The sequence below is a fragment of the Danio rerio genome, chromosome 5 (genome assembly GCF_052040795.2).
Source record: "Danio rerio strain M-AB ecotype USA chromosome 5, GRCz13ab, whole genome shotgun sequence".
NCBI lineage: Eukaryota > Metazoa > Chordata > Actinopteri > Cypriniformes > Danionidae > Danio > Danio rerio.
In genome coordinates, this window is record NC_141025.1 from 35,983,796 (window position 1) to 36,010,881 (window position 27,086).

A 27,086-nucleotide genomic window follows, 5' to 3' on the forward strand; every position below is an offset into this window, starting at 1 on the left:
TTTTGTAAGATACTAATATTTAGCTTAAAGTGCAATTAAAGACTTATTTATTATGTTAACAAGACAGGTTATTAATTAGGCAAGTTATTAGAGCTACTGTAGTTTCCTTGATCTGTTAAACATTATTTGAAATTCACAGGTGGGCTAATAATTTTGACTTTCGGCCATCTCTACATATATTGTTCAACAAGACATATTCCAATGGACAGAAAAATAAATAAAGCTGTATCACTTCATTGTTTTTTTCCACTTATTTACAACTTTTTAAATCCAAGTTTAGATATTGAACTAGTCAGATGTTAGCTTGAATTAAGCTAAAGTCAACAGATGCTTGTTAAAAATCACTGATGTCTTATAATAAGTGGTCACGAATATGAAAGCAGAGGTGCAAGCAGCTGACAGAACTTATGTTTAGACTGCCGTACGCAATGGGGGGAAAACGTGTTCTGATCTGCGATATGATTTTGGGGTCACATAAAAATTAATAGAACTGGACAGTCACCGCATGAGGTGGAAGAGAGGAAATCTCCCACCGAGCAAAACCACCATCCTTCCTGTGGACTGGAGCTGGGACGTGACCCAAAAAACTGCCTTTAACCCTCGGATCTCACTCATTAGCAAAAGCACAAGCAACACTAACAAACAAACAAAACAGCAACTGCCCCCCTCCATCCCAATATCCTTCTGTCTGACTCCCTCTCTCCGTGCGAGAGGTGGACTCACGTCATGGTCCACATCCGTGCTGTGAAGAACAGCGGGGGACCAGGCAAAAAGACCGGCCACAAAAGCTCCAGCACGAACTCGAAATGAATCCCATTGACCGGAAGAACATGCAAGGATGTCCAGTCGAGTCTCACGTTATCGGTCTATTCATCAAGCAAACTCTCCCACTGCTGCCCCCCTTTGGTTCCTGAGTCACACCAGCAGGCTTGTACGACAGATCTCCAATCCTCCATCAGATCCAGTGCCTTCTCACATCTCAGAGCACTCAGAGGCAGTAAGGGAATGGAGCGTCATCTAAAAGTTGATCAATCAATAGTGCATCACTTATAATTAACATTACGCATAAACGCAAGATATGGGTGGTTCTCACTTCTCAGTGTGTGGTGGTGGTATGGATGGTTAGTCTGCATTATTTAGGGCAGAAGTGTCCTTGAGGGCCGGTGTTCTGTAGAGTTTAGCTCCAAACCTATCAAACACACCTGAACCAGCTAATCAAGCTCTTACTAGATATACTAGAAACTTCCTGGCAGGTGTGTTAAAGCAAGTTGGAGACAAACTCTCCAGGACATCAGCCCTTCAGGATAGAGTTTGGACACCCTGATTTAGGGCAACCAGAGCCGGGAACACCTCCCAAAAGACATTATAATTTAAACGATATCTGCGATTATGTTAGTCTGTTTTTGTTATTCCAAAGGTTTCCATAATCCTGGATCAGGCTGTATCCTGAGCAGCTGCTGTGGTGGTTATGGAGGACTGGAAAGCATGTGACTAAATCTTGTATGACCCCAGTGACAGACGAGTCTTCGCATTGATCATGAAAGGTCATTCTGTACACCAGTCGGTGACCTCTCCCACCTGCAGCTTCTCCACAATGGACGTCTAGCGCTCTCCAGCTCTGCACAAGAAGTCTGGCCAGAGGAGAAATGGTCGTGCCCAACTGAACCTGGTATCTCTATAGCTTTTTTTCCCTTCATTTTCGTCAATTGGTGAAGTTTGTTCCTCGCCACTTTCGACATTGGCTTGCATGGTTCGGGATTTGCGGAGCTGGCGCATCGATGGATTTGCTCTTCAGTGTTTGAACTCTCAGCAAGTAAATATTAAACCACACTGAACTGAACTGAACTTTAACTCTGAAAACTGAACTACACTGTTTTTAAGAGTTCACACTTAGCTGATGATTGATTATAAGCAAGTATGGCATGCTGTCCCGGGAGAGAGCCCTGAGCTCAAAGGTTCTTGAGCCCTGGGCTCCCTCACAATTGAAAACCCACGCAAGCATGGGAAGAACATGCAAATAAGCACAGAAACGACCACCGGCCTGTTAAAGAACTAGAACCGGTGACGTTCTTGCTGTGAGGCGACAGTGCTAATCACTGGGCCACCGTGCTGCCCTATGGAGGGAAAGGTGAAAAGGTAGGGGTGGAAGGGGGATTCTTCAAATCGAAGATGACTATAGTAAAAAAAACCCTGGCACTTTACAGTGGGTTAGGAATGGCCTGATTGGTGGATCATGCATGCTAATGCAGAACCAGCCGTGTTCAATCATAATCACGTGCTCCTCTCGAAATTAGTTTATAAATAAACTTCTCTTAATTTTCTATAATCTTCTATGTGAAGCTGATTTGACACAATCTACATTGTAAAAGTGCTATAAAAAAAAAGATGAATTGAATTGAAAATATGGGTCATCAAACAGACAAAATACACTCCTAAACAAAATTTAAAGACCAGGGGAAACATTTCAAGTATTCGCATTTTGCACTGGTGGGTAGTGATCAGATTTTACGCACTGTTTTGAAATGCCTCAAGTGCAACACATAAAAAACAGAGTAGGTAATTAAATGAAAATTGCATTTAAACTCAGACTGTTCATCAGCTGATTAAAAGTTAACTTCTTAATTCTGAAAAGGTAAATTCTGTAAAAAGCTGTCTTTGCTGTCATTTTCCTTTTGCCGATCCCACTGATCTCTGATGCCTAAGGCAAAAGATTTTCTCTCTTTAAAAGTGGCAGGATTTTTGAGCTGCACAAGCAAAGACTCCCAAGGCACATCATTGCTGCTGAGGTTAGACGCTCGCAGTAAGACAGTCATTTTAAAGTTTTTAAAAGCTCCTAAGCATTATGGGACAAAAAAAGTCAAGAGGTTGACTCAAAGAAATTTAACCTGCACTAAGCTGAAGGATCTGACAGGCTGTTCGTAAAGACACAGCAGATCCTCAACCCAAATTAAGGTCCTTACTGATGCTGACTGCAGCCCAATAACCACTAGACGACATCTTCGTGACAAGGGCTTAAAGAACAAAAAACATCTTCAAAGTTTTCTCCCACACCACATACACTCTCAGAAAAAAAGGTACAATGAGGGTACAATTTTGTTCCTAGAGGGAACAAAATATAAAATTGTACCTTTAAAGGTCCCATATTGGTCCTTAGGGTACAATTTTGTACCCAAATGGGCTATAAAGGTACAAATGTCCAGATTTAGGTTTGAAAGGTACATTTTTGTACCTTTTATAGCACATTTGGATACAAAATTGTACCGTAAAGGACCAATTTGGCACCTTTAAAGGTACAATTATATATTTTCTTTCCCTATGGAACAAAATTGTACCCTCAGCTCATGATAAGATCAAGACACTATATAACACTAATTTAAATGTATTAATACTAAACATTAATACTAAAATACATAATTTAAAAATAAAATAAATAAATTGATTGAATTAAATATTTTAATAATTAAAATGTTTTTTTATGTATTTAAATTACATTTTTTCTCAAAAATGTTAATAATTTAATTTATAATTGAATGTAATTTTAATCATTAAAAACGTAAATACTGGTCTTTGCTTACTGTTTAAGACCCTATAGTTTATGGGATGTAGAAAAAGAACCATGCAGAGTGACATCATCTTCATACAGGTGGTGATGTTGCTGTCTCTTTAAGAATTTGGCTTGTTGAGACGTTATAGTAGTGTTTGTTACTGAGGCGGTCCGTCGAGTATGCTGGCTGTTTACACAGAACTTCGCACGCTTTTCAAAGAAAAGTCTATTTTGGAGTCCACACTTTTCAGGTAAGAATGTATTAAAGATATATTTTCAGTCTCATTTTTACATGTGAAGCCGTGTTCTGTTGATTTTGTCTGACTCTCGGGTCTCGGCTTTCCCCCGCTTTAAGTGCTCCGGGCTGGCCTGCAGGATGGAGTTTGCTAAGATGTCTGCAGCTTATTAAAGAAGTTAATACAATGTGATATCGAAGTCACCGAGGGACATAACGTTATAGACGGTGAGTACTATATGCTGTTAGTTTTCTCGGTGTAAAAGTTCCCTTTGTCGCCTACGTTACGTATTCGCGCCTTATATCTTACGTTACGTTACTGCTTTATTAATAAGTGTTGCCTATGGCGAGTGGATCGTGCCACTTCTCAGCCTCACATGGAGAAGGAGAAGGAGCAGTCGACCCTTACGTCGCCGCCTCAACGTGTCGAATTTTGAATAGGAGTGAATGGGAGGGCAAACGTCAAGGTAGCGGCGACGACACGGCGACGTCATATAAAAAACATTTTAGGCGGCGACGTAGCGGCGACGCACGTAAGAAAATTGCAAAAAAAATTGACGTGTATAGTACGTCTTAACTAAGTACGCCGCCTCACACGACGTCTCCTTAGCACGACGTCTCCTAAGTACGCCGCCCCACACGACGTCTCCTAAGTACGCCGCCTTACATGACGTCTTCTAAGGACGCCGCCTCACACGACGTGTCCTAAGCACGCCGCCTCACATCGCGTGTCCAAATAAAGCATTACTTTACCTATTAAAGCATTACATAATGCTTGAAAAACAATATCTATGTTCATTTAATAGTTTATTAATCCAAAAAGTTGTGATTGATTATAAAAACACCCAACTTCTCTTCAATGGCTGGTTTGTAAACAATGCAATACATAATTTAGTGTTAAAAAATTTAAATCATTTACAAAATATGAAATTATTAAGCATATTATAGATGTGTTTTTAAGTTATACAGCATTTGTAGCTTAAACTGCTTATAATATAAATAATATAATATAAATATACATATAAATATCTATTAATGTAAAGTTAATGCCTAAATGAAAAACTATACTATTTGCTTATGTTTAATAACTGATTAGTGTGTATTATTATTATAAAGTGTTAACAAATTAGTAGCCTATTAAATTGCAGGCCTATTTTATAATACTTGATCATGTAGAAAAATAACAGGACATGGTCAGGTTTAGGCTTATGGTTTAGAGCATTGAAAAGAAGGTAAATTTCTTGTTCTTAACACTTGAACCACTTGAGATTTCTGTATACATAAAACCGCCAGGTATATTATACACACAAATTCTGTTTTGAAATGGCTTAAATCAGCATACATATTGTTTTTTTTTAGTGTACTATGTGTTAACAAAGAAGTGTCTAGACTCATTAAATGATCGTTTCTAGTATAGTTTGAGGCGTTGTTATGCAGCTCAAAGCAAGGCAGGTTTATTTATATAACATTTTATACAACATTGACAATGGTGATTCAAAGTGCTTTACATAAACAAACAAGAGTAGCCTAAAAGAAACAAGTATAAATCATAAAAACAACAAAAGATATAAATGAATTAAAAACAGATTAAAATGTATATCATTTAAATGTTTCACTTTTAGATTGATACAGAAATCTGCATTCTGACAATGACAATTCAAAGTAAAAAAGGCTAAATACATTTTTGAGTGAGGTAATATTATAATGCATCGTTGTTAATCATAGGTCTATATTAAGATGTAGGCTAATTTCAATATAAACAACAATCAACGATTTATCATTGCATTCACGTGGGCAGCTTCACCTTATATGTTATTCTATTGTTTAGTCTTATAATTTATGGTTTCTTCTGATATGACAGCTACAGTTCTGACTGACTCTCTGCAGGGATTCAGATACAAATTCATAAAATTAAAGTACAGTGATTTTACAGCACATCCTAGACATGTAGACCTACATGTTAATATTGTGAAGGGAAGTGTTATCATATAGGATTAGGATTTAATAATTATTAATACGGCAAGGCAGTGGCGCAGTAGGTAGTGCTGTCGCCTCACAGCAAGAAGGTCGCTGGGTCGCTGGTTCGAGCCTCGGCTCAGTTGGCATTTCTGTGTGGAGTTTGCATGTACTCTGCGTTCGCGTGGGCTTCCTCCGGGTGCTCCGTTTTCCCCAACAGTCCAAAGACATGTGGTACAGGTGAATTGGGTAGGCTAAATTGTCCGTAGTGAGTGTGAGTGTGTGTTTGTGTGGATGTTTCCCAGAGATGGGTTGCGGCTGGAAGGGCATCCGCTGCGTAAAAAACTTGCTGGATAAGTTGGTGGTTCATTCCGCTGTGGCGACCCCGGATTAATAAAGTGACTAAGCTGACAAGAAAATGAATGAATGAATAATTAGGAATACGTTGTAGGCCCAATGTTTGTAATGTTAAATGACTCCAGTACAAAATTATTTGCTGGATTGGTAACAGTATATAAAATAGCCTAATAACAATAGTCTAATACAGTAAGTGGGGTTTATTTATAAACTAATTTTGAGAGGATCACGTGCTTATGATTGAACACAGTTGGTCACTGCATTAGCCAATTAATGATCCTCCAATCAGAGGATTCTTTAGTCCCTATAAATACCCTAAGTTCCTCATCACAGTCATCTTTGTTTTAAAGAATCCCCCCTTCCACCCTTTACTCCTCCTCCTTTCTTAGATGGATGGCACGGTGGCCCAGTGGTTAGCACTGTTGTCTCACAGCAAGAATGTCTCTGGTCTTCACTAAGCCAGCCGACGTTACTGTGTGGGCAACCCCAATTTGTTCATTAGCTATTACAGCAGGGGAGTTCTCAAGATCTACCTGAGCTCAAACTCCCCTCTCGCCATGCAACGTGAGGGAGCCCCGGGCTCGAGTATCTTATGAGCTCAGGGCTCTCCCAGGACAGCATGCCAAACACGCTTGTAATCAATCATCAGCTAAGTGTGAACTCTTGAATAATGATTAAATTGTGGTGTACATGACGCGTTTAGCAGACAGATTTATGTGACCAAATGTAATGAAACTGTTTTCACAGATCAATCCGATCCTAGAAATGCATGGCTCAAAAAGCTCTTAGAGAAGCTTTATTCGTTAATTTGACTAAAACATAGACAAGTAGCCTAAAATTATTCAGATGACTAAATATTCATTCATTGATTTTCTTTTCAGCTTAGTCCCTTTATTAATCAGGGGTCGCCACAGCGGAATGAACCGCCAACTTATCCAGCATATGCTTTACGCAGCAAATGCCCTTCCAGCCGCAAACACTGTGAAACACTCATACACACACACACACACACACACACACACACACTACAGCCAGTGTAGTTGATCAGTTCCCCTATAGTGCATGTGTTTGGACTGTGGGGGAAACCGGAGCAACCGGAGGAAACCCACCCAACATGGGGAGAACATGCAAACTCCACACAGAAACACACACTGACCCAGCTGGGGCTCAAACCGCAGCGACCTTCTTGCTGTGAGGTGATTGGGCTACCCACTGCACCATCGTGCTGCCCTATGACTAAATATGACAGTAATGTTTTGTTATTTATTAGGTTAAACTAAATCAAATTTTGTGGTCAAAATATAACGCATACGACTTTGCTGAAAACGCAGATTGAGTTAACAATTAAGTGAATGTGAATGTTTAATGTGATTATTAATAATAAAAAATAACTAAAGTATAATACAGTATTTATTACAGCTTATCATTTATGCATTATGCACGGGGTATTTTTTTCTGGTGTAAAATGCTGTTAGCTTTTTTTATCATGACGTTTTCTAAAACATTTTCCCAGTGTAAGTTAAAATCAAAGTCTGTTCTGCATTTAGTCTGTTTAATTAAAATAAACACCTTGTTTTTACAGAGTGACATCTTTATTTTATAAATACATGTATTTATATTTATTGCTTATTTATTTTTTACAGTGAATCTGAGGCACGAATAAAGTGTGACTTTAGTAGGCTACAAAAACACTAAGCACATTTTAAAGATAATAGGTTTGTATATAAAACTGCTAATTACATTTCAAATCCGTTATTTAATAGAAAAAAGTTATTATCTAAATTGTTTATTTAGTGATCATGTTTATTTATGTAAATGCTACTTGACTTTGATGAGCGCGTAGGTATCATTCAAACACTGGAGCGGGAGTTGCTATGGGAAACGAGGCAATGCTTTGACAACACAACTTCTCTCACGCTGCTGTTTTCAGGTAAGTTTAGTGCCTAAAACAAAATAAATATTACATAAAACTGTTCTTCACACTTTTATTATTGGTAATTGATGTATATTCTGTTGAATATTTATGTTATATAAATGGTTAGTCTTCAGGAAAAAGTGCGTTAGCATCTTAGCACTGGTAATGTTAACTGGGCTAGCATTGCCTTGACTTAACATTACTGAGCTTTTGTTAAACATGTTTATTAGAGTTTTTGCTTTTAATTCTTCTTTATGTGTAGATGACAGGTTTTGTCAATGTTTTATTTAAAATACTCTAATTTATTTAGTCTAAAATATGCATTGTACTATCAAGGAGCGTGAATCAAAAGTTCAAAGATGTTTTGATGTTTCATGGTAACGTTAAGCAAATATTGGCTAAAAGTGCTCTGTGGTTTCAGGATTGACAGATTAACCCCCTGCTACAAAAAAGAGGATACAAGATATCTACATTTCTGAAGTGAGCTGATCACAGAGATGCAGGAAACACAGGTAACTGTAAGCAGAGGATTAATTAATATGAATTTCAATTGCATATCATTATACACATTAACTGTTACATGTCTATATCATTCATGCTTAGGTATCAAGGTAATAATATACAGTGTCTTGTAGTACATGAGCTGGCTAATACAGACTAGTAAATGTTAAGTTGTGGAACACTTACAGATTAGTTCACTAAATCCTACGCTTGAGACCGGCCGCATATAAACTGCATATGCGGCCGGTAACAGACACTGTATATTATCACCTTGACACTTAAGCTTTCTATAAAAGTATTTTGTGTAACTGAACGCTACACCAGCTATTCCACTGTGTGTATGTATATATATATATATATATATATATATATATATATATATATATATATATATATATATATATGTATATATGTGTGTGAAAATATGTATATAATTAATAGATTCATATGGTCCTTCAGAAAAAAAAAATATTCCAATGCACGAATTCCCTGCTCAAGCTGGAAATTTTAAATATAAAATATTTAAAGAAACTTAATATTTTTCTGTATTCTTGATGTATAAAAAAGTAATTTTTCAAAAGCTTAGTATTTATTTGAAACAAAAAATATTGGCTCTTTGATGATTGATGACAATCAGACATGTTGCACAAAAAGAATGTGCATTCAATTATCGTTTTATCTGAGTATTCTCACTGAGCATCGTCCAACCATATTCCAACGTGTCGTTTAAGTTTTCAAATAAGTCTGAAAGACTTGATTAGCTGCATCAGGTGCATTTAATTAGAAAGTTGAATCTATAATGCATCTCCAGTAAATAGATATCCAGATGCATTAAATATCATGTAACCCTTAAAGCATTATTAAGCAACAGAATATCTTTGTTATTTGTTGCATGTATATAGGCTATACATTTTCATAATGTCATATGCTCACAAAAGTCTGTCCTTTGTGTTAGCTCACTTGAATTGATTTGACAGTACCCCGTCTGCTAGATTAAGTAGTTTTTATAGACATTTTACTGCATTATTAAAGAAATTAATGTTAAAATCACTACGAGGATTTAAGTGAATTGCACATTTTCCCAATTAAAAAAATTATAATAATTATATAAATAAATAATTATTTCCTAATATAGCCCTACATATAATAGTTGTTTGCTGAAAAACATTTTTGTAGCAAAAATAAAATTATACTATATGAAATGTGGTGTACAGTATATAACACTTAAGTTGTCGAAACCCCGCTAAATTAGCATATAATGTGGTATTTGAAGATCGGATATCTGTTTGATACACAATTACACTAACACAACGATACTAAAAGTTAAAAAACTTTATGATTTCATTATGATTTCACAGAGAATTTAACTTCCATAACACATACTTGCACTTCAGTTATAGGTCATGAAACAGTTTTTTGTCTGAGGTAATATGAACTGCTGCAATACGAATCTTTCTCCTTTTGGTTTCTTGTTTTATTTTAGGGTTGCTACTCCAAGGTTTAGATTTGACTACTGCAGTCCTGGTGTGGGTCCAGCCTCACTTGTGAAGACTAAAGATGATGACAACATTTAAGAACACCTTTAGATGATGGCCACACACTTTTTATTCCACCTGTATATCCCTTTTCATGTGTAAGCATCATTCCACAAGACACAACAAAATTTAACAACAGGTTATTTAATTTAATGACAAAATCAGTTTTTTGTGTTGTGCATCAGTTTTCTTGAAAAATGAACTAGGTATCTCTGAGAAAGTATCGTCATTTTATTTTATTCACATGTTATTAGTACAGAGGAGATATTACAAATTGTTAAATACCGTTTAGAAGATTTGTTTTTTACAGAGCATATGACTACAGACTTTAATAAGATTTTATCAGAAAATTATTTTAATTTGTATGATTTCATTTACTCCTGTAAATATTGTTTGCCTGGTATTTTTAGTGTTTATGCACTCTTTTATTTATTATAACTCTATTGTAATTTATTTTAAGAAAGTCTTAGAATTAGACATAACTGTGTTCAGCTAGATTCTGAACACATGACTGATGTTATCTTATATGTTAAAATTATAATCTTGGAAAACATGCATTTTCTTTAACATTATTTAAGAAAGTACCAGCATTGTAAAATGTGCTTGCACAAGTTATTTGTGTTTTTACTATAGTAAAACTGTATCCACCATGAGTGTTTTGAAGTACTTGTAAATATTACTATGGTTTTAATGTAAATGCTGTAATGGATTTTGTATTTAAAATCTTTATTGCAACAGTAATAACTCAGCCATGGTTATTGTGAAACTGGTTGACTTTGTTTTAAATGTGGTAAAGCATGGTTGTGAAAATACTAATAAATCTTGAACTGTTATTGAGAGTGGCGCATCGTTTTTGTTATAAACCAGCAGCTGGTGGTCCATAAGTATGTATGAGCAAAACGCAGGTGAACCGCGCCCCCGCGGAGTGGCCGGTATTTCCGGTTTCGTCGTCCCCCACACCGGACAGCATTTCCGATCTTATTTAGCGACACATATGGCAAGCATTGTTGTCACAAGTTTGATGGGGCGACGTTACTGTGAGACGTAATTGAGGCGACGTTAGTGTCAGACGTCTTTGAGGCGGCGTGCTTATCACACGTTTGTTGAGGCGACGTCAGTGTAAGATGTGTGTATGAGGCGACGTGCTTATCACACGTTTGTTGAGGCGACGTAACCTTCTCAGACGTAAAAGTACACGACTGTCTCCTTCGTTCGGTTATCCGTGGCACTATCCACTCGCCATAGTTGCCAAGGCGGAATATAATCGCAACCCAATTAGCAAAATACACTCGGGCCAGCTGCGGCGGCAGAAGCGAGCCGACGCTGCCGTATCCGTGCACCGGAATCGGGCCGTGACCCGTGAGTAATGTGCGGTGTGGCCCGGAGCTCGCGCGACTAACGTAAAGTCTTCATATAAGTTACCTTGATATAAAACCTTTTGTTATTAATACTGGAAATTTGTAATTATCGATAATGTTTTATATTTTGAGGCCATTTTTCTAGCCACGTTGACCGCTGAAATGTAATTTTAGACGGTTAACTTTATATAAGTTACACCGCCATTTTGTGAAGAAAAATCACAATTTTGTCACCGACAAAGTGACTGATTATGTAAACGTGGCTAGATACAAACGTGGCGTGTGTATGCTTGTACATATCTTCGTTTCAGTGTCTAAGTTACATTAATGTTGAGGAGTGTCCACAAACTCTCATGTCCAGATTTGTTGGTGCTTTACTATCGTTTAAGTTATACTTATGTTAATGTATAATTATTAACATACCATGTTGTATTAATCGACGTTTTAAGTTATACTTTGTTCTTTAATGTAATAATTTGTCTCATCTGTTCTGAAACTGGTACCTTGAGCTATTTTACCTATTTTATTAATATCTCAAAATAAGTAAATAGTTATTGCTTTATCTTATTGCTTTCCAGAAGTTTTTGAAGTTTCCAATTGTCTTTCAGGACAAGATTGAACAACAGAATGCAGCCTAACAGCATCAGACCAATGAAGGCATGTCATATGAAAGCATGGCTCAGTTACAAGATGTAAGTATGTCTCATTATCTATATATACCATGGTTTTAATGGCTTACATACTATTTTAAATTTTTAGGTTTTTACTTACAAACAACAATAAATGTACACCCACGTGTTTAAAATTATTTTCTAGGTTTTCATCGAAAGATGAGAGATCAACTGAAGAATGCTATGGACCTGACTCTAAGGTACTCTTTCTAAACTTTCTCCACTTGATTAATATTATTAAATTCTAGCTTTGGATGGATTCATTCATATTTGTTTGTATGCCACATCTTATGTTCCAGGAATTGATTTTACAGCAGCACTTCTCATGTTGCCAGCCTTGTTAAGCGAGACACTTCAACATTTCGTTGTGCTCCGGTGCGTATGTTGTTTTCTGTTTAGTATATGCTGTGATAAATGCATTTTATAATGCTTGATATTCTTTATATTAGGATGACGGAGTGGGTAGTGCTGTCACCTTACAGCAAGAAGGTCGCTGGTTCGAGCCTCGGCTGGGTCAGTTGGCATTTGTGTGAGGAGTTTGCATATTCTTCCAGTGTTCGTGAAGGTTTCCTCCAAGTGCTCCGGTTTCCCCACAAGTATAAAGACATGCGCTATAGCTGAATTTGGTAAGCTTATTTGTCTGTAGTGTATAAATGTGTGTGTGAATAAGTGTGTCTGGATGTTTCGTAATACTGGGTTGCAGCTAAAAGGGCATCTGCTGCATAAAACATATGCTGGATAAGTTGGTGGTTCATTCCACTGTGGCAACCCCAGATTAATAAAGGGACAAAGCCGAAAAGAAATTGAACGAATGAATGAAATTTATATTAGTCTTTTAATCTGTGATACTTTTTTTTTTTTAATCAGTGAATATTAATTATTTTACTTTCTATGCATGTTGATTTTCTCTTCATCAGTGATAGAGTGACTGATATTAAAGTAATTATTGCTTTGTCATTTACAGTGAATCATCTTCACCACATCCAACAGTTCAAGTACAGGAGGACACCACCGACTGGACAACTGTGTTAACAAGACGAGTCACGGCAGTCTTCAGAGTTGATGGGATTGCGATTGGCCGGGCTAATGATGTGGACGAATATACATTTTTGACATATCCATCTTATTAGAAGAACACCCTGATGTTTCTGCTGTGGAATGTTTTGAATGAACGGTGGACGGTGACAAGCCTCGATCTACTCCAGTTACCAGAGTGATAAACCTTGTTTTTTGTTTCTTTACATGCTCTTGGGATAATCACAATCATCAAGTTTATCCAGCACACTGCTATCATTCATGCATAAAGCAAATTTTTAAATAACTTGTGCTCCTAATGACTATCAAAGAACATTTTCCAGATATGAGTGCCTTACATGTCATGTTTATCAAAAGCATAAACACATATTGTGTTACAACAAATTACAACTCCACTTGAGGATGATGAGGAGTAATCTACTGATGTTGAGGAAGAGGCTACTGATGTATTTGATTTTCTGCACTGTTGAAGCAATTTATAGTGAAAGTTTGCCTTCATTCTGAAATTCAGAGAAAATGTTAATGACAAATTATTTATTATGACCGAGTATTCTGACTAAAGACAAATACTTTGGACTTTATAAAGTGCAGTACTTGTTGTAGCCTGTGTAATGTGTTTATAAATCTTAAACAGTATTCTTGTGGTCTTTGTATTAAGTGTAGATTATTCAGTTTTTATTTGTTATCTAAATTGTTCTTTTTACTGTTTTACATGTCTGCTTTATACTTGCTGTGTAATTTTATTTCTTAACACATTCAGTTGTGAGTTGTAATTAAATATTTCTACATTAATAAATAAAAATGGACATCTGTGAACCAAAATATTTTATTTATTTATTTGTGCATGCAGTCACCAATGGATCAAAATGCCTGGGTCAGTACCCTGAAAATACTATATAATATAAAAAGGTACATTTTTGTACCTTCAGTGTCTAAGGTACAAAATTGTCCCTTAAAGGGTACAAATGTAGAAGGTACAATTTTGTACCTTTAAATAGAGGTACAAATTTGTACCCTTAAGGGTACCACCCCAGTGACGGGCCATTTGTACCCCAAAAGGTACAATTTTGTACCTTTTTTTCTGAGAGTGTACTTGCCCATTTTGATTTAGCAAGGGAGCACCAAACATGGGACATTGAGGCGCACTCACACTATGCTATCCAAACCGTGCGCAGGCCCGTTTCCCGGATTGTTTGATAAGTGTGAGTGCGCTGAATCCGTGCTCAGGCATGGTTCACTTAGCCGGCTCTGGAAGAGGTGGGCCTGAGCGCGGTTCACTTGGGCCCAAAAGCCCAAAACTGAAAGCGAGACGTGACCTTTAAAAGGGACTGTTTCATATGGATTTATTAATCATTCATACTGTTCAGTGAACGCAAACTGCCGTAGTTTATTAAATACGCAAACCCCCCAAAAATGTGAGTACGGCCTTGAAAAGGTGGAAGAAAGTTTGTTCTCTGACGAAAAACAATGTAACCTAAATGGTCCTGGTGGCTTTCAAAGTTACTGGCGAGTTACATCGAGATTCCACAGGAGATGTATTCCACTACAGGGCACAGTGATGGAGGCTCCATCCTGTTTTTGGCTTTTGCATCTGTGTCTTCTTTGGGTATTTCAAAGCAGTACTTATAATCAGATTGTGATCTATCAGTGCAAAATGTAAATACCTGTAATGTCCCCCTAGTCTTAAGATTTTGTTCAGTGTATGTATATTCAAAACCTGGAACCAATAAGTATTGTTTTATTAATAATACCATCTTAATTTTCTCCTGAAAATGGATTGTAATTGGATATTGATTCTTAATCAGCTTGGATCAAATTGCTTTGCATTTGTTCATCTGCAAACATGTGTTAGACATCAAATTTCTGACATTTAGAATATCTTTCTTTAAGATGTTTAACATTTTTATTCAGCGGAATACCTTAAAAATAGATGGTTTCCAGACTAAACAATCTTTAACATAGCCTACATATCAGAGACATTTGTGTGCTATTTGGGGGCCTGCCCTCTTATTAATTCACATTTAGAATGATTTTCAGAATCATGTTTATCATTATTATTAATTATTTTAGAAGTGAATGGGAACCATTAGGATTGGGTATATTTCATTGAAATAAATTGCAATGGGGCCCTCTCTGTTAATCACTCATATTTTATGTTCCTGCAGCTAACTTGGACAGAAAAAGAGCATTCACAACACTGTAAAATATATAAACAATGTAACTATGATGGTAAAGAAGGCATACATGGCTTTTCAATAAATAATAATTTAGAAATTTTGACCATATGTATTTATGCAAATTTTAATAGGACAAAAATGTATCATTTTTTATATCATTGTAAAATATAATAATCATACAAAAATAGTTATACATCTCATGTTCAAATGCATGCCATGAGAAAGTGTTCAACAAGCAAAAAAAAATGATTTCTTCAAATTTGACATTTTAAGTTTCATGATGGAACATAACCTTTTATTATCGCTGATCTACAGATTTGTTCTTTAATCATTCATCAGTTGAGTGACGTCTGACTTCAGTGTTTGTTAAGTTTGAGGAAAGTTTTGTGAAGTGTAGTTTTGTAAATGTGCCCACTGCTGTGCCAGTGGAGGCCTCATGCCAGCCGGAGTGAGAGATCGATGCCTGCCTGAAGGCCACTGAGAGTGCAATTGTGCTTGCATGAAATGAGAGGGCTCTTGTGCTCCCAGACATGCTGTTTTTTGCTATAATGGACACCTGGGTCAATCTTGAACTCAGGTCTAAACTTAGATATTGAACATATTCAGAAAACTATCATCTAGACGTAAACAACAACATCTAAAAATGCAACCATAACAGAGACTTTTCATTTATTTAAGCGCACATAATGTGACGCACTTATGCATTTTATTGTGCACGTTGTCAGTTCAGCCTGAAATTATTTTTTCCATTTAAAATAAAACATAGATTGTTATGAAAGAAAATACTACTTTAGTCTTTCTACTTCAAAATTGTGCATTTCCTTCAATTGTGTTACTTCATTACTTTCTGATTATTTGTAAAAGTGATGCGTGATTTACACCTGTAACCTTTACACCTTTTTCCGAAAATAAAACTGCACAGTTTCCTGTGAGGGTTGAGTTTAGGGGTAGTGTGGCAATTGAAAATACAGTTTGTACCATATAAAAACAATTGAAACCTGTGTAATGTACCCACAATTAACAAAAACAAACGTGTGTGTGAGTGACTTTATCTATTTATATTAGGCATGGAACGATAATCGTTTTCAAGGTATACTGCAGTTTGCAAGTCAAGGTTTTAAAACCACCAAAATGTTCTGCTATATCCTTCCCAGGGTATGTATACAATGTTTTATTTACTTTTTTGGGGGGGAGACAACATCTCCAGCAGAAAATTGAAAAGAAATCAGTGTTTTTGAAACTAGCAAAAACAGCTAAAGTAAATTATTTATCTGAATTATTTAGCCTGACGTGTTGACTGCTCCAAAATATTTTAAAAGCTTCTCAAAATAAAATATATTGTGTTCAAAGGGGGGAAAAAAATCACAATACTGTGAAACCATGATATTTTATCCAAGGTTATCATACCGTCAGAATCTTATACCGCCCCATGCCTAATTTATATCACAATCACAATGTAACTTTTTGTCATAGACATGTTCTGATTATTCAAATCATTTATTTCATATATTTTTTTATTGTAATTGCAATCATGTAAATCTGAGTTCACTTTCAGTTGCTCGTATATCAGTGTGCAGTGATGCTGTAAACAATTAGTCTTTAAAAATTTTGGGTGCTGATATTAACAGTGATTTATTTCTTTAAATAAAAAACAAAAATATTCAAAAGCTTTGTCACAGTCAAAAGATATTTATGATATATTATAAATTATTAAAATCACAAAAACATAAAAAATAAAGTGTCATTTCATTACTATTGTTGCTACTTTTCTAGAATGAAAAAACTTATATAATGCTCTACACTAGGCGGCTCAGTGCTTGTATCCTAATTTTTAAACTATCAATCTTCTCAAAGGTTCAGGAAAAGTTTTACAACAACTACAGTATTATGTGTGTTTGCTTTGGAACAGATTATAAAGGTGTTTTTTTTTTTTTAACTTGGATTAATCTATTTCTCAAATAAATCACAGTACACAAAGCAGAGTCTGATTATTCTGTTAAGTGCTAATCCAAGTTCACCCTTTGTGTTTAGGCATGCAAGGTCATTAATACCTAAGATTCTGTAATCCATTGGCTCAGTCAACACAATTATTTTGTTCTCGGTAATTACAGAAACAGGTCAAATGTGTATAATTATCCTCTGCAATCACTTCAAGCGCCTATCAGTATGTATTGCCAACATATAGAAAATACATCTCTAGGGTCTCTTTAAAAAAAAACAGCAATAAATTGTGAAAAAGAAAAAAGTTGTCAAAATTGTAAGGCAGCTTGCCTTTTTTTGAGTTGACTCAGCGTTCAGCACAAGTACTGCACTTAACTTGATTTAAGTTGAGTAAACTCAAAAAAGTACTGAAGCTGGATCTTTTAAAATCTTAAGTTGAGTCAACTTTTTAAGTGTGTAGGCTCAATACAAGTGTGGTTTAGTAACTAAAAATTAACTTGCATAAGAATTGGTATCATCACAACTCAAATGTTAGCATCAGGAAGAATCACAGTTTTGATTGAAACAGGCTAGAAAAAAAGATTAGTGAAGCAAAACTTGCTAAATCCTAAACAAGAGCTTAAAATGCTGCATCATCCAGCAAGTCCCTAATCACAGAGTTAGGAAATCTCCACTTTGGAGCTCTGGAGGCGTGTGTGCGAATTAGTCTCACAGTCAACTCAAAACAAACAGAGTTAAAGCCATGAAACGCGAGGGGTCAGAGTAAAAGAGGCGAGCAGCTGAATTTGATCCTTTCAGATTAACCTCTCCATAAAAGCTCTGCACACATAGTTCAAACCAAGCTGATGAAATTGTTTCGCTTGGTTTGTCTATAATATATCATCTCAGTGTAAAGGTCAGTATGATTTGGGTGTGATCGTGCTATACTGCCGTCTGCCAAAGAGATGATCTCTTAAATGCCATTCTAACTTTATTGTCCCTGCTTTAATAAAGTACACAGTGACTATTAGCAGGTCTGACGTAAAAACATTAACATTTGTAGTATGTACTTGAGGATTTAGATTCCAAGGGTAGTAATACCAGTGTTTCTCAATGTTTAGGCAGTTTGCTTTGCTTAAAGATAACAAGTGGAGGCACTAGAGAGAATGTGTCCTTTATGAAATAGTCACTCAAAAATTAAAACACTCAGAATTTACTTTCTCTTTCTCAAGTGGCTTCAAATCGTATTGAGTTTCTTTCTTTTGCTCCACCCTAATATATATGTTTTGAAGAACATTGAAAACCTGAAATGATGTACTTGAACTATGAAAGTTAATATTTACAGGTTTCTAAACTAAATAAATAAAAATCATAAATCAAGGTTATTAACTGTTAATATTTTTTTTTATTTAAGTTTTCACTTTGTTTAAATGTATGTACAAAGGTGGATTAATAAAAAGAATGGATATTTAATGATCTTTTAAACAAACAACGTAAAACAGGGTTGTTCGAAACAGAAATATCATCAATACAAACATTATAAAAGAAAACAAAACAAACAGCACTTAACTTTGGGTGGTAACTGAAACAAGATGATGCTGGTGGAGGTAAACACAGTACAGGATTCACAGGATGAGATAACAGACGGGATGACAGGCAAACTGCTGGGAAGACAGGCAGTCTGGGTACTAGCAAGTAGATCAGACAGTGAATGAGTGAATGTTCCAGGCTTAGCGTGTATGTGTGGGGGGGTCCAATTAGTTAAATTCCATTAGATTGGTTTACTTAATATTTGGGGGGCAAAACTGACGCAGCTTCATACTCCAGTCACAACAAAACACATTGGATGTATTGATAATATTACATAAATTTTGTTCAAATTTGTTACTTTTATGTTTTACTAACAAATATCAAACCGCAAAGTGGTTTATCAGTTCAATTATGTTGAAAGTATGTAATCCAAATAGATGCAAGTTTCATATGCAATCAGGATACATAAATCTTATATAAATATTTTTGACTGTAGTTTTCTTCAGAAAGTCAAGAACAATGGTGAGTAAAGGCTGTCAGAGTTTTCAGTTTTGGGTGAACTATCCATTTAAAACCTAAGCAGAGCTCTGACAGGTTATTTAGAAATATGGAATAAATCTCATGAAATCTGATTAGTGTTGTGCAAAAGGGGAAAAACCTATAAGCCTGATAAATGAATGATTGCAGTCAGAGCCAGTTAGCGGAATAGAAAGCTGCAATCAACTGAAAAATACCAGATCTGGATAGTGAGGATAAAAACAATGAAGATTCCCGATGCAGAATGATAAAATAAAAGTGCTAACCATTCAAAACTAGCATTATAGACAAACAGGCTTGCAAATAGTTTTTCAAAAAACAATTTGCCTCTGCTGCAATTTTGTTCATGCAGGAAAAATGTTTTAGTCTGTTCAAACTGAACTCAATCATTTCAGCTGCTTGTGCCCAAGCAGAGAATGGAATGGAAATGTTATTATCTGGGTATTTTTGCAGTGAGCCAGACTCCAGTCTACTTTGTTTCCTCTGCACTCGATTGTTTAGACCAGATTTCTACATAAATATTTAGGCATTGCTCCACTTGGTTCTGAGAATGGCTTTGATTGAGGATTACAGTGACCACTAATTCCAAAATCACACAAATATTTTGAAATAAACAAATGTCAAGAGCTCACGAGCACAAATAGGCTACTCAAAAACATCGCCAAAAAAGACATGCAAGACTTGCTCCAGACTCCAAACTCAACACTCATGCTGAAAAGAATGATTAGCCTAAATTAATCATCCTATTTTTTTCTAAAGGTTTTCCACATTGTACTCCACCCTCTAATATATCTGCAAAGATTTTTTAAAACAAGTTAGAAATTTTCATGTAATTACAAATTTTCATATAAATAAAATAATCATCATCAATATCCACAGCTAGTGTTTTTCAGCCACCAATAAACTTCCAGTGAAAGGTTTATGACTATTTTCAATTTCACAAGGTTCTTTTTACAACATTGATGTTGCAATATAAATAAAGTAATCAGTTAAATAGACTTTCATTTAGTTGTTCAGACGTAAAACGAAATGAATGGCTTTTCAATAAGTACAAATTTAATTCTGGTCTTATCTTTGCAAACTACAGTGCATCCAGACAGTATTCGTAGCTCTTCACTTTTTCCACATTTTTTATGTTACAGCTTTATTCCAAAAAAAGAGCAAATTAATTTATTTCCTCATAATTCTACACACAATCCCCCATAATGACAATGTGAAACAAGATTTTTGTATTAATTGTTGCAAATGTATTAAAAATTAAAAAAATTTAAAATCACATGTACTTGTATATTCACAGCCTTTGCTCAATACTTTGTTGGTGCACCTTTGGCAGAGATTACAGCCTTAAGTCTTTTTGAATATGACGCCACAAGCTTGGCACACCTGCCTTTGGGAAGTTTTGCTCATTCCTCTTTGCAGTACCTCTCAAGCTTTATCAGGTTGGATAGGAAGTGATGGTGTACAGCCATTTTCACATCTCTAAAGAGATGTTTGATAGGATTTAGGTCTGGGCTCTGGCTGGGCCACTCAAGGACATTCACCAAGTTGTTGTGATGCCACTCCATTGATATTTTGGTGGTGTGTTTTGGGTCATTGTCCTGCTGGAAGACGAACTGTTGCCCCAGTCTGAGGTCAAGAGTACACTTAAGCAGGTTATCATTCAGGATGTCTCTGTACATTGCTGCATTCATCTTTCCCTCTATCCTGACTAGTCTTCCAGTTCCTGCTGCAGAAAAACATCCCCACAGCATGAGGCTGCCACCACCACACTTCACTGTAGAGATGGTATTAGCTTGGTGATGAACGGTGCCTGGTTTTCTCCAAACGTAACGCCTGGCATACACTCCAAAGAGTTCAATCTTAGTCTCATCAGACCAGAGAATTTGGTTTCTTATGGTCTGAGAGTCCTTCAGATGCCATTTGGCAAATTCCAGGTGGGGAGTGGCTTCCGTCAGGCCACTCTACCCTACAGACAGACAGAATGACCATCGGGTTATTGATTTCCTCCCTGACTAAGGCCCTTCACCCCCGATCACTCAGCTTGGATGGCCGGCCAGCAAAAAGTACTGGTGGTTCCAAGCATCTTCCACTGTGCTCATTGGAACTTTCAGAGCAGCAGAAATTTTCCTGTAACCTTCCCCAGCCTTGTGCCTCAAGACGATCCTGTCTCAGAGGTCTACAGACAATTCCTTTGTCTTCATGCTTGGTTTCTGCTTTGACATGCACTGTCAACCCTGGGAACTTATATAGACAGGTGTATGCCTTTTCAAATCATGTCCAATCAACTGAATTTACTACAGATGAACTCCAATTAAGCTGCTGAAACATCTCAAGAATGATCAGTGGAAACAGAATGTAGCTGAGCTCAATTTAGAGCTTAACGGCAAAGGCTGTGAATACCTATGTACCATGTGATTTTTCAGGTTTTTTATTTTTAATAAATTTGCAGCAATTTAAACAAAATCTTTTCACCTTGTTATTAAGGCGTATTATGTGAAGAATATTGAGGAAATAAATGAATTCAATCCATTTTGGAATAAGGCTGCATCATAAAATTTGTGGAAAATTGAAGCGCTGTGAATACTTTCTGGATGCATTGTATGTCACAAACTATAAATTAATAATAATTATACAAAATAAGCAGTAGATGAGCATAGAAACTATATAGAAAATAATGTGGTAAAATAAATGTCCATATTTTAAAGACATTGCATGGAACAATGGATTTTTTCAGTGCTTTCTGACTGGTTTAGTGTAGATCACTGATTTTTAAAGAAACCAGATGTTAAATGTAGCGATTTTGCAATGGCAAGACAGTTTACCAGAAGCACTTGAGCCAACTTAATGAAAATTAAAAGTCTGTGCACATAGTAATAAACTAGTTATTATAATATAATAATATTACTATTATTAATGATGATGTTTTTTTGTTGTTGTTGTTGTTTAGTCATTTAGAAATAGTTTAGAAATGGTAGTTTAGTTTTTTGAAATGGTGTTTTTGGATAAACAGTGCCCAAGAAACTTATTTTCTGTCGTTGGCTTTTTATTTTATTTTATACATTTTCTTTGAAAAAGTGAGCTCTGCATGGATTTATTTTACTTTGTTTTATGAAGATAGAAACTTATAAATAATTTACTTCAGTCCACTAACCATTTAACTACAGCCTGTTTATTGAGTTGCTAAAACAAATTACACCAGTTCACACACAATCTACTATAGGCCTATATGTGTGTGCGTGTGTGTGTAGTACACACATACACACACACACACACACACACACACACGGAGAGAGGGAGAGAGAGAGAGAGAGAGAGAGAGAGAGAGAGAGCAAGCACACATATATAATAACTTTACCAACAATTAAAATTATGAGCGCAATTAAAAAATTATGAACTATAATGAGCGCAATATAATTACAAATTACACCCTTTGTATTTTGTTATAGTTTAATATTTTCATCTTCCACAGCCACATGCAGCCGCTTGACTCCGCCCTCTCAGCGTTCGAAAAAGCTTTATTTACAGTTTACTTCAAGGACAACTCGTCATTTCAAAACAAACGATATTAATAAACGGTAGGTATATATGATTTCACTATTAATATAAACGACGCTTTTCAATTGATTAAAATGTTTCACAACATGTACAGTTGTCGATGTTTATGCTGAAGTCATTAGATAGTATCCTTAGCCCTTTAATTCTGCATAAGAAATCAAGCTAAGTAAAGCTGACAAATGAATTAGCCCGGTGTGCTCTCTCGCAATCTGATTTCTGTCTGATCTAAAAAAAAGGCTGGAACTGAGATATATCAGTACACTAAGTTATATGTTCCATTTCCAGCGCAATATATCTGTTAGCGGTCGTTAGCTGGTTGGCTAACCAGGGTTGTTTTGGTCATTGACATTAAACGTGTTCAGTTGTGTACGTTCGTTACGGGTATGGGAGGTGATGTACGTTATTGTCCAGGATTAAAGAGCTTTTATTTCCAAACGAGCAGAGTTTAAAATTAAATTATATAATCTTATCAGTTATAAACCATAACAATATTTGTTATAACGTTACCATTAGTCTATTATTGCTGTTAGTGACTGCTTTGTGGTTATAGACCCAACATGAGAAATCACCAATGTTGAACGCTTTTAAATTAGCTAACAAAACTACAGTTGTAAATGTGAGCTACAGTTTGTGTGAAATTAATCTGATTATTCACCGTTTTCCACTATCTAAATACCCAGGTAGAAAAGCTTCTTTCTACATGGGGCCAAACATCAAGTTACCATAAGGGGTTTATTATATCTACGGAACCTGCTCTGGAACTGTTAGCTTCATTGAAATACTGCAAATCCTGAGTGGTCAATGGCATCAGAGGAGATGGAGGGTTTGTGCCCCTTACCAGAGGTGACGGGCATCAAAGTGGAGCCATCAGTCAGCATTGGCTCGACAGAGGATGCCAGCTCACAGAACGCCATGGGCATAAAGTTTATATTACCCAATCGCTTTGACATGAACGTGTGCTCACGCTTTGTGAAGTCGCTGAACGAGGAAGACAGTAAAAATATCCAGGACCAGGTGAACTCTGATCTGGAGGTGGCTTCTGTTTTATTTAAAGGTAAAGCAAATAAATGGAGCCAAATGACCAACATTTACTGTCAGGAGTGTCATTCATATGCCTCGTCTCTGCCTCTTTCTCTTTACAGCGGAGTGTAATATTCAAACCTCTCCGTCACCTGGTATTCAGGTTAGGCATGTGTACACGCCATCGACCACCAAACACTTCTCTCCGATCAAGCAGTCCACCACTCTCACTAACAAACACCGTGGGAATGAGGTCTCATCCACTCCCTTGCTTGTTCACTGTAAGTCTTCACATCATATTTGTCAACCTCCTTTTTAAAATAAATCATAAGCATAACTTTATTTAAATTACTGCTCTTTCAAATCTGTTCTAGCACTGTCGATACATCAGTTGGCAGCACAAGGAGAGATGGTGTTTTTAGCAAGTCGAATAGAACAAGGCAAGTTTATTTATTTTGTAAAACAGGGTTTCCATGGATAATGGAATATCATGGAATTTTGAAAGCCAATTTTCCCAAGTCATGATGTTTTTCATATTGCATTAAATTTTTGATTTTTCTTTTATTCGAATGTAATTTTACTATTCTGTGCACTCAAAAAATTACTTTTGCTGCTTGTTGAAACTATTGATTTAATATCAGTTGAACCAACTCAATTCTTAAGTTATTTGGGGGCAACTCAAGTGTTTATGTTCCCTTAAATTTTAAAAACAATTGAGTTAACTTAACAGATTTGTGTTGGGACAACATGAAGTATCTTGTGTTGTTTCGCACGATTTGGCTGTGGCTGTTGTTAAGCTCTTTTTCAGTGACATTTTATTAATTTCCTGATTGTCAACTAGCTCCCACTTATAGGAATAGTTTACATATACCACAGTATGAGTTTTGATCATCTTTTCCTTTTGTTGTTCAGAGTCTGTGATAAACCTACAGGATGAGGAGGGATTCACTCCACTCATGTGGGCAGCAGCTCATGGACAAATCGCTGTGGTGGAGTTCCTGTTACAGAGTGTGAGCACAAAATACACATTCACCACATCTGTTTTCTCACAATTGCTTAACAAGTTTATATAGTCTAAATATACCTGCATATTTACATGTCAGTGGGAAATATTTGGCTGACGCGTGCTGTCATCTTTGCTTCAATCCATGCTTTGTACATTTTTGCAAATTAAAAAGCCAGCTGGCTAAAATATCCAGATACTCACAGATGTTTGTTTTTTTCAGGGCGCAGATCCACATCTCTTGGCCAAGGGGAGAGAGAGTGCACTGTCACTGGCCTGCAGTAAAGGGTACACCGATATTGTCAGAATGCTTATCGACTGTGGAGTTGATGTCAACGAGTATGACTGGGTAAGCAATTAAACTGTTAATTCCTGAAAACATCTGAATATAATACATATCCAAATCACAATTAACCTGCTAAATTAATGCTCTTTGGTCAAATGGTTGACCATGTTTTGACTGTTTTAAATAGTGACTGTTAAATTAATTTAAAGGATGAATGTTTTGAATGATGGTTTACACTCACAGCATTCCTGGTTTACAAAAAAATCATACAATCCTGTTGCACCAACATATCAACCCATACCAAATGGTTGCTATTTCAGAAATTATGGGATGTGTTGAAAAAAATGCAATAAGTCTGTTAAATAGCGACTTAGTTAAGAAATGCAATCCAAAATTTTTTTGTTGGTGGGGCAGTTAAAGGGTTAATAGCAGAGCAAATGGGTGCGACAAGTTTGAGTTACAGTTACAGATGAGCACATCAGTGCCAATTCCATTAGCTAAAGGCCCTTTCACACCAAGTAGGATAACTATAAACAATGTGAGTTTAAAAAGTCATTCTGAAAGTAAAACGACAGTGGAGATCAGTGTTCTTTCTTAGCTTATATTTGACAGCCGTTTAGAATTGAAATAAAATAAGCTCACACAATATATAGCTAGAGACAACATTGTGGAAAAGCTCTGCTTATTGTTAAGCCCTCTTATTAAAGATTGTTTAAAAGTAATGACTAATGGGAAAGAATTATAACAAACACACAGAAGTTATGCAAGCCAGGCTGACAAATTGGAGTATGAAACTAAAATTACCTCGAGTATGCAGTGCTAGCTACTGCGACTTTGTATTTTCTCCTTTAAAAATGCTAGAAAAAGAGTTTTTTGTTTTTTTCTTTCACTACACTGACTCTGGTCGCTAGGTTAGTTTGATTAGATTAACACATTTTAAAATAAAGATTCACTGGTCAGATGTGCCAGTAGCACACTAAGGACATCTGCTGGGGGTAATGAAGAATGAAAAGCATAAACTAACAATAAACAGATTTGAACATTGGTTAGTGTGGATGCTAATGTAACTATCAGATTTATATTTACAGTTGTCACACTTGGTGATCCTTAAGAACAAGAAAAAGAAGCTACATTTAAACTTAGTTGGCATAACCGGGAAGGTCCACAAAAATGTCATAAGCACTTTTACCATGGGGGAAAACAAACCATTAGAATGAATGTACATTGCATTAGCTTTACTTTAAAAAATAAATAAATAAATAAATAAACTATTTAGTTTTGCTTAATTTAGTATTGAATTGAGCTGAAATGTGAAGCAGATGTTTTCCTAAACTTAAATTTTATGTAAAATAAAGAGATTGTTACAATGTGTTTTAATTGGGTTTTTTTTTTGGGAGGACCCAAAAAAAATCTATGATCTGACGGGCTGCATATAAAAGTTTCTCAAGTTGTTTCAGGTTGTTTTGGTATTATCCCACATTGTCACACACAAACTGCCCCACATTTAGTGTGTGGTGATGATCATACTAGAAGTCTACTGCTTGTGTCCTGCTGAATTTGTCAAATGATAACTAAACTCATTTGCCAGTATAAGGAATAATAGGCAGATTATTGAGTGGGTTATCTCATTTTTGTGTTATTTTTGGGAAAAAAAGCTAAAACTTTGCAACACTGTTTACAACACTGATATTCATTTCCAATGGAGGGGGGTAAGAATTTTCCCACCGTCGATGCTGCTTCAGGATTATGTGCCATGTCAAAGCATTAAACATCTAATACTAGCCTCTTAAACATGACCATGTTCTCTTTCCTATGCTCAAGTCATCAGATTTATCTAGTAGAGCACCTTTAGGAGATTTGCATCATGGATGTGCAGTTGACGAATCTGTAGCAACTGATGCTCTCATGATTATATGAACTAGATTCTCTGAGGATTGTTTCCAGTACATTA

At 36.0% G+C, this 27,086-nt stretch overlaps 1 protein-coding gene and 1 long non-coding RNA gene across 3 annotated transcripts in view; one reads left to right on the plus strand and one right to left on the minus strand.

The window, feature by feature from the left end:
- Positions 1 to 18,894, minus strand: LOC147844044 (uncharacterized). Its single transcript, XR_015491408.1, has 3 exons — positions 14,201 to 18,894; positions 2,308 to 3,059; positions 1 to 1,870 (listed from the first exon to the last, which is right to left on the minus strand). It is a non-coding gene; the product is annotated as an uncharacterized LOC147844044 (long non-coding RNA).
- The window catches only part of ankra2 (ankyrin repeat family A member 2), a 24,825-nt gene continuing 1,430 nt past the window's right edge, over positions 3,692 to 27,086 (plus strand). The window contains exons 1-8 of one of the 2 annotated variants that reach the window (XM_087251613.2): positions 3,692 to 3,795; positions 3,900 to 4,007; positions 22,741 to 22,846; positions 23,507 to 23,880; positions 23,969 to 24,127; positions 24,221 to 24,286; positions 24,759 to 24,856; positions 25,073 to 25,198. In XM_087251613.2, coding sequence (XP_087107739.1) covers positions 23,628 to 23,880; positions 23,969 to 24,127; positions 24,221 to 24,286; positions 24,759 to 24,856; positions 25,073 to 25,198 — 702 coding nt within the window. In that variant the 5' untranslated portion in view covers positions 3,692 to 3,795; positions 3,900 to 4,007; positions 22,741 to 22,846; positions 23,507 to 23,627. 2 annotated transcript variants of the gene reach the window in all.